This window comes from Aquarana catesbeiana, linkage group LG07 (assembly GCF_042186555.1).
Source record: "Aquarana catesbeiana isolate 2022-GZ linkage group LG07, ASM4218655v1, whole genome shotgun sequence".
NCBI lineage: Eukaryota > Metazoa > Chordata > Amphibia > Anura > Ranidae > Aquarana > Aquarana catesbeiana.
The window spans coordinates 345,933,314-345,948,011 of NC_133330.1; the positions used below are offsets into that span (position 1 = coordinate 345,933,314).

Sequence of the window (14,698 nt, forward strand, 5' to 3'; positions counted from 1 at the left end):
CCTCCCCCCCCGTGTGTATGAGCTCAGTTAAAGCAACGCCGGGGCGGCTGAGGAAGTAAAGGTTTTGTCTGTTGTATTGGTTTGTAATCAGAACTATTTGGTGACCTGGTAAGTGTGTTTTGTATTATGTGTGCCTAGATCTGTATAAATCCTGAATAATAATCTCCTCCTCTGTGCAGGGCGATGAGCGGCGTCTGCAGAGCGTCCGCACCCTCTTCCTGGAGCTGCTCCAGGCCCGGAAGCCTCTCATCCTCCACAACGGCCTGATAGATCTGGCTTTCCTCTATCAGAGCTTCTACGCTCAGCTCCCCGAGAAGATCATGAACTTCGTGGCCGACCTCTCGGAAATGTTCCCGGCCGGCATCTACGACACCAAATACGCCTCGGAGTTTGAGACGCGCTTCACCGCCTCTTACCTGGAGTACGCCTATAAGAAATGGTGAGCCTCGGATTCTCCCAACTAACGGTCTCTGTTTAAGCTAACCGTAGATTTATTGGCTTTGGGGGTGGCCTGTCAAACATCTGTGAAAAGCAATGTGAGCATAGATTTGCTTTTCAGAGGAGTGGCAGTCCTTGCTGCTTGTGTGAACAAGCCTGTAGGCTAAATCTTCACATTCCAGGGTCAGAACTTTGAAATATGCGGCATGTCACATGGCACTGCACAGAAGAACACCTAACCTCCTGTAGTGTAAGAACTGACACTTCCTGTGAGGAAACCACATATCCCACAATCCCCTGGTCTCTTAGTCTAGTACTCTGCAGAGGAGTGCTGAATAATTAGATCTGACACAGACACCACCAGGCGGGGCAATTAACAGAGAGCTCACCATGCTGTCTTTCATCACAATGGCACACCCACATTTGTGATACAACACAGAGGAAATGACGAGGCGTGGATCGGACGCTGGTAGACCCAGAACATGAAGCTGTTTGTCCCTTTAGTGCAGGGGTAGGCAACCTCGGCCCTCCAGCTGTGGTGGAACTACAAGTCTCATGAGACATTGCAGGACCCTGACAATACCAGGTGTGACTCCTAGAGGCATGATGGGATTTGTAGTTTCACCACAGCTCGAGGGCCGAGGTTGCCTACCCCTGCTTTAGTGCATAGGGACAAGCTAGGTGAATGAATATATGGACAGTGGGAGATCGATCGTCATGACACTGCGAACTGCAGCCACAACTTGTGAGTCCGTCATTACAAGGTGAGGCCAACGAGCAACGCAGGGAACAGAACTACACTAATACATAACAACAAAAACATTTCATAGAGTACAATGCCCAGAACCACTTGCTGACTACAATACCTATTTATACGTTACGGCTTTGAACTGGCTTCAGCCACAATCCGGTATTTTTTTTTTTCCACCGGCAGGTGGCTTTCTCATAAAGCGTTCCGAGCGGCTCATTAGCCGCTGGACCGCTTTCAGAAGTGGCAAGAGGGGGGACATCCCAAGCCCCCTCCCCCTCGTGTTTCTCGGGGCTTACCGTTCTTACCGGCTTGCCTGAGAAACCATCTGATGGTGCGACCGACTGGTCACAGAGGCAAACATAGACCTGATTGTCTTTGATCACCTCTATGGCCTTGGAGATATTTAAGTACCGTAGTTTGTCACCATTCCACAAGCTTGTTAGGTGTTAGGTATCTATTTACTCGGCGTAACTTCATCTTTCACATTTTCCCCAAATATTGGGGGAAAACCCCAATTGGGGAAAACTCCCCCCCCCCCCCCCCCCCCCATTCAAATGCTGACCCTTTGTAAACCTTGGTTGGAACGTTGTTTTCTATCTTTCAGCAAGCGTGAGAACATTCGGAGGATAGACTCGAGCACCAATCACCTCTCTATAGAGTTCTGTCACTATACCGCCAGCATGTCGGCGTACGTGGACTACCGCCTGTGCTCCCTCCCCAACCAAGAACCCGCCGGCTCGGCCACAGAAGGGCCCCACATCTGCGACAAGTTCTCTGTAAGTGTGATCTCTCGGGTTCTCGTGGTCAGTGCGGCTCCTATTTGTCTTTTTACTCATGGATTGTGAATCTTTGGTTTTATGTTGTTTTTATAGTTGTACAGACTTACGTTGGGAATTCTTTCCCACTTTTAATTGCTTCCCGCCCCGTATATAGACCAATGACAGCCAGGCAGGAGCTCTCCTATTCTAGGTGGACGTCACAAGATGTCCTCCCAGGATCGCGTTCCCATGAGCCATGCTGCGGCGTGATCCGTCACCCGGTGGACACAGCGGACCGGGGCTGCTAACCAGTACCATGTGATCACTGTGACCAATCACAGCAGATCCCATGACAATTGTACACAGTGGATGGCTTCCATTCATTGGGTACTACTGTGATGATCTCTGATTGGTCACAGTAATCACATGGTACAGACAGGGCCAATCACAGCCCATCTGTACTATGTGATTCGCTGTGGAATCTGAATGGATTTCATTCAGAAAAAAATGTGGTTTATAACAGTTATATTCAATGTTATAAGTGATCATAAAAAATAAATCCTGATCACCATCTCAAAGTAGTGCCGTGTTACTATGGTAATTGCTTTGGTCACAGTATGTAAAAAAATATTTTAACAAAAGAAAAAATTTAATAAAAGAATTGCAAATAAAGAAAATATTTGGATTTACATACCATACTGTCCCCAGTCAGTGTCCCCGATCACCACCATACCAGTTATATGATGACGCCGTACTGCACTGGTGACAGGATGTTAAAAAAAAAAAAAAAATGTGAAAAACCTTTTTTTATTCAAATTTCTGATTTTTTCCAAAAAATTGTGACAAAAACGTCAAAAAACTCGCCTCTTACTAAACACCTCGGACCATCTACTTTCCAAAAATGGGGTGATTTGGGGGGTATTTGTACTGGGGGGGGTGATTTGGGGGGTATTTGTACTGGGGGGGTGATTTGGGGGGTATTTGTACTGGGGGGTGATTTGGGGGGTATTTGTACTGGGGTGTGATTTGGGGGTATTTGTACCATTCTGGTGTTTTCAGGCCTCAAGAAATGAGATTGGCCGTCAGTACATCAGGATTGATTGATTATCAGATATATATCCCATAGTTTGTGGTCTCTATAACTTTCCTACAGACTAATATTCACTGATTTGGGGGATTTTCACTAAAGAAATGGAGCAGAATATATTTTGGCCGAAATTTATGAAGAAAGATTATTTATTTGCAAAATTTTGGAAAGGAAAAACGTGTTTTTCTTTATTTTATTTTTTTTTCAAAATTTTCAGTCCTTTTTCGTTTAGCAAAAAAAAAAAAAAAAACCCCAGAGGTGATTAAATACCAGGAAAAGGAAACTCTATTTGTGTGAACAAAATGATACAAATGTCATATGTGTACATGTACAGTGTTGTATGACCGCGTAATTGTCATTCAAAGTGTGACAGCTCTGAAAGCTGAAAATTGGCCTGGGCAGGAAGGGGGGGTAAGAGTGCCCATTATTGAAGGGGTTAATAATATACTGTGCTGATCATAAGCCTATCCTCATGTGTAACATGTCCAATCTATTGCAGGCGTACGGCTGGTGCCCCAACGGATCGAAGTGCGTTCTCTCCCACAACATTGACCTGATCATCGATGAGGATGAGAAGGGAAGAGCAGACAAGAAGAAGAGGAGACGGAAGAGGAAAAAGACCGCAGCACCAAGAAGAGACCCCCGAGGAGGTGAGCATGGAGCCCCCTTGTAGAAAGCCCCAATATGGACCCTTCTGATACCCCAGAGGGAGAGGAGAAGGGAGAGGAGCACTTGGGGAGCTTGGAACCCCCTTGTAGCAAACCCCTTAGTGGACCCTTCTGATACCCCAGAAGAAGGGAAGGGAGAGGAGCACTTGGGGAGCATGGAACCCCCTTGTAGCAAACCCTTAGTGGACCCTTCTGATACCCCAGAAGAAGGGAAGGGAGAGGAGCACTTGGGGAGCATGGAACCCCCTTGTAGCAAACCCTTAGTGGACCCTTCTGATACCCCAGAAGAGGGGAAAGGACAGGAAAACATGGAGACTGAGAAGGAAGACTGCTTAATGGAGGAGACCGTTATGGGCCAATCAGAGACGAAGGACTTGCCCACCCCTGAGAGTCTCTTCCAATCAGTGTGGAGACCACACTGGACCTCCAGCCACTGTGGACACGGATTTGTCTCTAAGAGACGATCAGACCAGTAAACCTATTGATGAGGGTCCCCCATGTACGGCCCCCTAAGCGGAAAGCCCCCAGCACGTCGGACGCGGGAACCCACAGAGCCGGCTTCGACGCCTTTATGACCGGATACATTCTGGCTTACGTGTGGATGCTGAAGAGATCGGACGACACGGACGCTGCCGCCCACCTGCCTCCCGGACTGCCAAAATAAGATTTATCTCAGCGGGAAGAACGTTCCTCTGCAGATCATCAAAAGCGTCTTTGCCAAATGCTCCCGCGCCCACATGCAGAAAATTAAACTCGTCATGCCCTGCGATGCCTAATGACCGCCTTTAATGGGCAGCGGGCCGATCACTAAATATTTGCAGAGAATTTTGCAGCACCTACTTTTTTTTTTATTGTTTGATGTTCCTGGTTTGGATGGACACCACGTGTGAAGTCTGGCGGTCTGTTCTCTGTATTCTGGAGTATCTTCATCCATCCGAAGATTTCCAGTCTTGTGCAGCAGCTGTACCATCAAGAAAAAGCTGGTGGCACTCCGGTTAAAATTCAATACAGATTTTTTTTTTATTGTTCTGGACAAGCAGAGTCCTCATCTGTGAACCACCACGACCTCCTCCACCGACGCGTTTCCTCGTAGTCGTCGTCTTTTTGATAAAATACAAAGGAGGAGGAGAAAACAAAGTTACACCCGGATTGATTTTTTTTATCAGAGTGCCGTCAGCTATTTCTTCCTAGATGTACTGACTGTTCCAAGCTATAGGGGGAGCCCCTGTCCGGCTACTGGCACTAAGTCTGCTTGGAGGGCGACTTGATATTGAGTCAAAAATCAACATATCAGTACAAGTGACGGTGCTTATTATCAATGTGATGTGTGCCATGTGCTGCTGGCCTCCTGTGTTACCGGAAATCTTCCTCCTCCAATCAGTACAATCTTCTGGTACAGAAGGGGTTAATAGATGCTAGAGCTGCGCGATTCATCGTCAAGAATCGTTATCGCGATTTTTTTTTTCCTTGTTGCGATCTTTGACTAAAGTGTTTTTCACGATTCTTTCTATGCAAAGAATTCTCTCTGCTCTCCTGAAGCCATCAAAAGAAAGAAAGGTCCCTTTCACACAGGGCTGTCTGTTTTCAGTACACCGCTTGCTCAGCGAGGATCGTTCCGTTGATCGCTCCGTTGATCCCCGCTGAGCCGGCGGATGACGAGTCTGTCTCCACACTCTGTGGACGGACCTGTCAGATCTCGGCTCTCCTCTATGGGAGGATCAGATGATTACGAACCGCCTGTCTATTTTCATCTGATCCGCCAGATGGATGGAAAATAGGACATCCATTGGTCAGGATTTTGTGGATCGGGGCGGATCGGATGTCAGTGGACAGGTCATCGCTGACATCCGACGCTCTATAGAGATGTATGGAGCGACCGTTCAGATCCGCCTGAAAAAAACTGACAGGAGGATCTGAACAGTCCACACATGTGAAAGGGGCCTTAGGAAAAAAAAAAAAAAAAAAACGGGCAGTCTGCCAACAATCACAATATTCTTTATCAGTGAAACTTAAGTATAAACATTGTAACAATTTGTCAATGGAATAGACTTCTGTGTGTAAGTGAAAAAAGTTTAACGACTTAAACACTAAACCTTTTTCTGACATTTTGTTGGTTTCAAGTTATCATTTTTTTTTGCTAGAAAATTACTTGGAACCCCCAAACATTATATATAATTTTTTTTTTTTTTTTTTTTTTAGTAGACACCCTAGAGAATAAAATGGTGGTTGTTGCAATATTTTATGTCACACTGTATTTGCGCAGCGGTCTTTCAAATGCAATTTTTTTTTTTTTGTGGAAAAAAATTACTTGAATTAAATAAAAAAAAACTAACCAGTAAAGTTAGCCCATTTTTTTTTTTTTTTTTTTTTTTTGTATAATGTGAAAGATTTTACGTCACGAGAATCGTGATCTTTTTATTCTAAGCAAAAAAATTGTGAATCTCATTTTGGCCAGCAGAATAGTGCAGCTCTAATAGATGCAGTCGTCAAGAGTGCTGACTGTGCCCGCCCTTTGCGTCCCCCTCCTCCATTCACAGCAGCTGTACTATAACATCTACCAATGAAAAACAATCTATGAATGGAGGATGGGCGGATGAATGAAAGGTTAGCTTCCTCCATTCATAGATTGTTTGCTTTTAATCCATGTAAGGTAGAGTATAGGCGGCGGGCGGCATAGGCAGCACTCTTGATTAGGCTCTCTGATCTATTAACCCCTGCTGGACTGGAGGATTCAGTGGTGGGAGTAGGAGCAAAAGAATGAAGGGGGGGGGGGGGGGGGGGGGGGGGGGCGATCACCTGAGGATTTCAAATAAAGTAGGAGCCAGCAGCACGAGGGACACATTGCATTGATAGTAAGCGCTATCTCTTATGCTGATTTTTTTTTTTTTTTTTTTTTTTTTTTTAAATAATTTAAGAGCTTGTGATTGGTGAACACACTTCTTCTGGTCAGATTTCACATGGCAGAGATAATGACGCTCCCAATGGTGAGTAGCAATCCAGAACAGCCAATCAGAATCTGCCACACTGCTGAGTACAGAGAACGTTGTTTTATGGAATGAGCCCAGTGCTGGTTCTACATGTTGAAGACGGGGGTGGGGATCATGGAGGGAGGGAGGGGGATAAGGAGCCAGCAGCACAAGGGACACGCTGCGTTGATATAAAGCAATGCTCCTTTTTGGTGGATGCAGATAAGCTGAGCGTCTTCCCCTTTTGGGTGGAGCTCTGCTTTAGGAACGTGTATTCACCTCAAACTGTGCAGACTTGGAAAAGGCATTACCAATAGAGGAGCTGGGGGAATTTCTGGGGGATTTGCCAACCTGTATATGGTAATGGGGCCTCCATGGACCAATCAGGAGTGTTGCTTTAATGTGGCGCAAAGAGCAACAAGCAGGTTCCATCACACTGTATCTGAGGTTCTGATTGGTCGTTGTGGATTGCCGCATTGTAAATACACGGGGAGAAACGCAGAGCGTGCAGATTCAGTCTTCATTTGAAACATCTGTAGAAATATCTTAGTTTGGAAAAATAAAACACTGAACTTTCAGTTTATGTAAATTATCAATGCAGACGTGCAGTTTGTACATTTAGAATTATTTGAAGGAACGCTCCATACTTTATTGTATCTCTTCTTTTATCAAGTCTAAAGGTGATCTGTTTTCTTTTAGACTGACCAGCAGGGGGCAGTAGCACTGTGTTGTGTTAGTTCTCAGGCAGTCTTGTGTGCAGTCGGCACACTGAGGGGCAGATTTACTAAAACTGGAGAGGGCAGAATCTGGTGCAACTCTGCATGGCAGCCAATCGGCTTCCTCAATTCAGCTTTGACAATAAAACCCGGAAGCTGATTGGTTGCTTTGCAAAGCTGCAGCAGATTTTTCACTCTCCAGTTTTAGTAAATCAATCTCCATTGAATTTCAGTTTTGATCGGTCAGACCAGCAAAATGTGTCCGTCTGCTCTCGGCAATCTATTAGTAATGTCTGGGGATTCTAACAGAAGCTGGCCGTGTGCGGTCATCATTATATGTTTAGGTGGATATTATCTGCTGTATTTTTTATTATATTTTACACTGTAACATTTTTCCTTTATTATGATGTTTTTGTTTTGATGGACAAAGTGACGTATTTTTGCATAGAGGGGCAACATAATAAAATCTGGTCTTTGCACCCCTCTGATTCTAGAGTCGTTTTGTTATTAAAGGCTTGACTTTGTGTATAAGCTCCCACCGCGAGGCCCCCAGCTCTCCCACCACAGAAGCCTGGAGCTAATCTCCACCCAACAACCCACTCCTCACAGCCCCCCTGGAGCAAATCCCTACTCAATCACCCATCGCATGGTCCTAGAGCTAATCCCCCACCCATCTATCTATCTATCTATCCATCCATCCATCCTGGCGCTGATCCCTGCCTTCCCACCCATCACCGGGTCCTTGGAGCTAATCTCTACCCGCCCACCACAGGCTTCCTGAAGCTAACACCCACCTGCTACCAAAAATGGCATTGGTTGGCAGCAAGGGTGCCAACATAGGAGGGTGGGGGGTTGGTGTAGAACAGGGGTCTTCAAACTACGGCATTATGCAAATATCAAAAAACCTTGTTGGGTGGAGTCAGTCTGGAGGAATGGGTGTTCCTAAGCAGGCTTAATTTGCATAGGTAACGCCCACACGATTGAAAGAACTGAAATCCAATGAATGAAAGGGGTGGGGCTAGGGACAGTCAGGCTGGCGAGGAAAGAGCTAGATGATGCTGGCCATTCTCCTGCCAGGAAATGGAGCGGGGCTCTGACTGGCTGCAGTTTCTAATGCACATTGTGAGAAGCTCAGTGTGCGGTGAAATCAGAGGAAGCCGTTTTAGTCCAGGAGAGGAGCCGCTACACTTGTGCAAGACTGAAGGGGAGGGCGGAGTTAAGCTTAACAATTGGTGCTGTGAGCAGGATGAGGGGAGGAGCCGGTACACCTGTGCAAGACTGGAGGGGAGGAGCCTGTACATCTGTACAAGACTGGAGGGGAGGGCGGAGTTAGGCTTAAGAAGTGACATCATGAGGGGGATGAACCTGTACAAGACTGGAGGGGGAGGAGCCTGTACAAGACTGGAGGGGGAGGAGCCTGTACAAGACTGGAGGGGGAGGAGCCTGTACAAGACTGGAGGGGGAGGAGCCTGTACAAGACTGGAGGGGGAGGGGCGGAGGTCAGCAGTGCGGGTTTAGCAGAAATAAAGAAAATACAAATAATTGACACAAATCACCATTACACAGCATCAGACAAAATACTAATTATATTTGAAACAAACGATACAATCATCACTGCGACAGACGGTTTAATCAGAAAGATAAATGAGACTACAAAACAATACAAAGTATAATAACGATGAATCCATTTCTTCTTTGGTTCTTCTGAGATCATATATACACCTTGGCAGCCTCTCATCCATTCATAAATATACAGAGGAGATCAGAAGAAGATGAAGACAAGGAATAAATTCCCCTGGCAGTGTTAATATCCCAAAAATTTATTACAGCGATTGATTGAAGTTAGTTACAAAACCGTCCCGCTATTAAGACTTAATAAAAAGACCTTCATCAGTATGAAGAGATTCGAAGGACCCCCCCCCCTCCCCCCCAGAACGTGAAAGTCTTTGCATAGAAATGTGCGGACAGCGAGTTATCGGGCGTAAGTGCAAACCGGAAACAAATTCAAGTGTCGTAATTAGAAGATTTGTTATAGAGGGGCGGAGCTGGCTGGACAAGGGCGGAGACATTGCCGGAATAGCTTATAGACCAAGAACTTCGTATTCAATGTGTCATTTGTTTTCAGAACACGATCACATCGATCACATACCTGACAAGCAGATATTAACCCCCTTAATGCCAGCTGCTTGCATAGATATGGCAGTACAGCGGTGAGCTTAAATTCTGAGCTGGCACATCTATGCCTACAGCTGGGGGGCGCTGTTCTGGGAGCATGCCCACTAGGTGACACTGTGCACCACCCTGCCACTCTTTATGGTCAGTAGCCAATGGGATGGGCTTGTGTTCACTATGACAGCCAATCACCGGGATCACATGACTAGGAAGCCTAGGTAACACCTCTGGTGTCATGAACTTATAACATGCCAGTTGGCCCTGGCTGGAAAAGGTTAAGGAAGAAGTATCAAATCTGTCAAATACCCCAAGGCAATCATGGCAGCACTTGGTCCTGTTCTGAGCTGTAGCTGCATTGCAGAAGAAAAGCACTTTTCATTGTTTCTGCTGGCTGTTAGCTCCTCCATGAACTGAAGCCCAATTGATGGTCTTCCTATGGGGGGAGGTACAGCACTACACCACTCTCTCCTTGGCTCACTAAATATCACTAAATATGTCAAATTAATAAATCTTTCTGGCCATGTGGTTGGTATGTACAGTGAAGTGTCAGCCTCACATCCATCCCTGTTTGTGCTGCTGACATCCACCCCACCCTGTGTGCGGTGTCCGCCCTCACCTTCTCTCCATAGGGTGCTGAGATGTTTATCCCCGCCCCCCCACTCTCTTCCTTGTGCACGGTCTATAGTCACCCCTTAATGGGCACATACAACTTATTTTCCTGGCACACATTATGTCAGCCTACTAATGGGGTAAACCTAGGACTGGCATGCTGAACATCCAGGAAAGGAACATTCCAGAAAGTATGATGATCATTTTCCATATTTCTGGATCACATAATTTCTGCCCCCCCATTCCCCATCCCCCATCCCATCAGTAGGCTGTCATGATGAGGATCCAGGAATGGAAAATTACAGAATAACAACAATGTTCCCCCAATGTTCCCAACCCCTAGGAAAGTAGGAACTTGGGTTCAGTACGAACCTGGAAGGAAGCCATTAACGGTGCTATTTTAGATCAATCGTGTCACAAGCCCCACCCCTTTGCGTAGGTGCAGCTATGGGGAAGCAATCGGCCCCCGGGGTGCAGCTACGGGGAAGCAAGCAAGCCCCCCCCCCCCCCCCCCCCCCCCCGGGGTGCAGCCGATTGAGCTGGAACTAACCACTTTCTTCCAGGTTTGGACCGAAGCTCATCCCTACATCTCAGCAATGTGGTAGAACAGCAGCGAGAGGAATATGTGCGCTCGACCAAGCTAGCTTAGTAACCACAGCCCGGCTCCGAATGAGACCCTTTGTGTGGGTGCAGCAAGTACCCTGTGCACATCTGATTGGACCGGCACTAACAGCTTCCTTCCAGATTTAAACCAAAGCTCATCCCTATTTCTGAGCAAGACCAAACCGCATTGGGAGGAGCGGGCACTCTCAAGAATGATAGCTTAGCAACCACAGCACCAAACAGAATAGGACCCTTTGAGTATGTGCAGTTATGGGGAAGGGGGCAGCACTGAGCTTCTTTCCAGGTTCAGGCCTAAGCTCATCCCTACTTCTGAGCAGCATGGTGGAACAGCGGTGGGAGGAATGGGCACACTCCTGACCATGCTAGCATAGCAATCCCCCCGGATCAGAATGGAACCAGGTGCTCCATGCTTCCCCGGAGGATTTAACAATAAGTTCCATTTGTAGAAATATTTCTTCTCTAATCCATCTGCATTTATCTGAGAGCGCCTAATGAGATCCGCCAGCTGCTTACACCAGAGAGCACGCCTATCCCAAGAACGGTGACATCACAAAATAACGGTGACATCACAAAGGCAATTAATTTCTCAGCCAGGTCTGCTCCCGGGGGGTGACACTTTAATATCTCACACACCGCCATACAATTATATTTTATATTTAATGCCCTGAAGGTAAAAGGGAAACTTTCTGGACAAAAAATATAAGCCGACACAAATGAATGCAGCTCTGCAAGTACCGCAATGTGACCCGGTGTGAGCGCCCTCTACAGTCTATGGAGGGAGGAGGGGCTTTATGTGACAGCCAGTGATCCCCCATCATGGGGGGGGGGGGTTAAAGTGTCCCTAAAGCATTAATTTACACTCCTCATCCTGTCCTGGCCTCCCTTGAGTCTCTGAGTTCAATGACTCCCAGCATCATCCAACCCACTTCACGTGAGCCCAGGTCTTCCTGTGACCAGACTGAAGACAGACAAATGGGACAAATACTAAAAATGTGAACGGAGTGAAGAAGGGACCACCTAACACATACGTTTGGCAGCAAATGGGTGGGCTTTAATGCCCACATGCCGCACATACGGGTCACTGGGCAGCCATTGTTTATGAGACGCTCCCAGGCACAAAGACTGAGCCGCCGGACAACGCTCCATCCGGACTAAAAAGAGTGTGAGCTCACTGGACCGGCTTCTGATCATGTGACCACTCTAAACCACGGGCACATAATTGCTGATCCTTCCCGCCACCCCCAAAGATTCAGAGCCATTTAAAGGGACACCAGGGCAGACAGGAAGGGGTTAAAGAGGACCAGTTGAACCAGTTTCTGTCTGATATAAAACCTAATGGCATTATGGGTAAGGACACACGTAAGGGCATTATGGGTAAGGGCATTATAGGTAAGGACACACCTAAGGGCATTATGGGTAAGGGCATTATAGGTAAGGACACACCTAAGGGCATTATGGGTAAGGACACACCTAAGGGCATTATGGGTAAGAGCATTATAGGTAAGGACACACCTAAGGGCATTATGGGTAAGGACAAACCTAAGGGCATTATAGGTAAGGACACACCTAAGGGCATTATGGGTAAGGACACACCTAAGGGCATTATGGGTAAGGACACACAAGGGCCATCAATAGGGATGCACCGATATGCCAAAAGAAAGAAAAAAAGAAAGTGCTGATAACGGCTGCATCCCATTGACTTCAAGGCAAAACACAAACCACATTAATTGAATTAAAAAAATAAATAAAAACCGTCCGTTTCGGTTTTTCGCCGAGCGCATCCAGAATTTTCTCTTAATGCTCCTGGCAAATGTTAAACCAGGAAATGCATCAGATCTGGCAGCTCCCCAGTATTTTTTCCATGGAATGTGACTATGAGGACCACCAATCACTTCCTTTCACACCTCAGACCCCGTAACTCCATGCTGGTCCCCTCCACATCCCTGCAGGTCATGTGGGGAGCAGAGCAGGGAAGGCCCCAGCTGCATTATGGGAGACGGGACCTGTGATGGGCGGCACAGCCAGATATTCCAATGTAGATTTCCAGCACGGAGGGTCGGTGCTCCGGGGGGGGGGGGGGGGTTGCAGATAACGCCGTGTGGTTCATATTATTATTTATTGGCCTCGTTGTATTATCAATGATAAAGAAGAGGGACAAACCGCCTGCAGAACTACAATGTGGGGACAGCTGGAGGCTCAACTTCCTTTCTGAACGAACCCTCCATCTATCTTCTGTGCGGAATGATATCAAAACAGGAAACGGATTATGGCAAAACATCTGAGCAAACGTTAAACCACAAACTTCCATTTCCCAACGGCGGCAACAGGGCCACCATCTTGACTGTACGACTTCAGACCAAAGTTCTGCAGACAAATGTCACATTCAGGTTATGTAATTCCTCGTTGTGTCTTTAGGTGGAGCTCTAATACTGCCTCAAAGTACAGGGATCCGGGAGATCAGCAAATATGCATTATTCTACAGTAGTAGCTTCATTTCCAGAATAAAGTATTTATTACTTGATTGATCCAGGACAGGGGTCTCCAAACTGCTGTTCAGGGGCCGGATGTGGCCCTTTTCTATCCTTTATCCAGCCCTTGGGGTACTATCCCTCCCACCAATGCAAGACACTATTCCTCCCACTGACACCAATGATGGGGCACTATTCCTCCCACTGACACCAATGATGGGACACTATTCCTCCCACTGACACCAATGATGGGACACTATTCCTCCCACTGATACCAATGATGGGGCACTATTCCTCCCACTGATACCAATGATGGGGCACTATTCCTCCCACTGACACCAATGATGGGACACTATTCCTCCCACTGACACCAATGATGGGACACTATTCCTCCCACTGACACCAATGATGGGACACTATTCCTCTCACTGACAGCAATGATGGGACACTATTCCTCCCACTGATACCAATGATGGGACACTATTCCTCCCACTGATACCAATGATGGGACACTATTCCTCCCACTGACACCAATGATGGGGCATTATTCCCCCCACTGACACCAATGATGGGACACTATTCCTCCCACTGACACCAATGATGGGGCACTATTCCCCCCACTGACACCAATGATGGGACACTATTCCTCCCACTGATACCAATGATGGGACACTATTCCTCCCACTGACACCAATGATGGGACACTATTCCTCCCACTGATACCAATGATGGGACACTATTCCTTCCACTAATACCAATGATGGGGCACTATTCCTTCCACTAATACCAATGATGGGACACTATTCCTCCCACTGACACCAATGATGGGGCACTATTCCTCCCACTGATACCAATGATGGGACACTATTCATCCCACTGATACCAATGATGGGGCACTATTCCTTCCACTAATACCAATGATGGGACACTATTCCTCCCACTGACACCAATGATGGGGCACTATTCCTCCCACTGACACCAATGATGGGACACTATTCATCCCACTGATACCAATGATGGGACACTATTCATCCCACTGATACCAATGATGGGACACTATTCATCCCACTGATACCAATGATGGGGCACTATTCCTTCCACTGATACCAATGATGGGACACTATTCCTCCCACTGATACCAATGATGGGACACTATTCCTTCCACTGATACCAATGATGGGACACTATTCCTCCCACTGATACCAATGATGGGGCACTATTCCTCCCACTGACACCAATGATGGGGCACTATTCCTCCCACTGATACCAATGATGGGACACTATTCCTCCCACTGATACCAATGATGGGACACTATTCCTCCCACTGATACCAATGATGGGACACTATTCCTCCCACTGACACCAATGATGGGGCACTATTCCTCCCACTGATACCAATGATGGGACACTATTCCTCCCACTGACACCAATGATTGGACAC

General features: G+C 46.9%; 1 protein-coding gene across 1 annotated transcript in view; it reads left to right on the forward strand.

The window, feature by feature from the left end:
- Positions 1–6,475, forward strand: part of TOE1 (target of EGR1, exonuclease) — a 42,291-nt gene extending 35,816 nt beyond the window's left edge. Inside the window, 9 exon segments of the mRNA XM_073593998.1 lie at positions 180–439; positions 1,794–1,965; positions 3,534–3,662; positions 3,664–3,711; positions 3,713–3,805; positions 3,807–4,088; positions 4,090–4,194; positions 4,196–4,339; positions 4,341–6,475. Of these exon segments, the coding sequence (XP_073450099.1) occupies positions 180–439; positions 1,794–1,965; positions 3,534–3,662; positions 3,664–3,711; positions 3,713–3,805; positions 3,807–4,088; positions 4,090–4,194; positions 4,196–4,339; positions 4,341–4,478 (1,371 nt within the window). The 3' untranslated portion in view covers positions 4,479–6,475.
- The last annotated feature ends 8,223 nt before the right edge of the window (positions 6,476–14,698 follow it).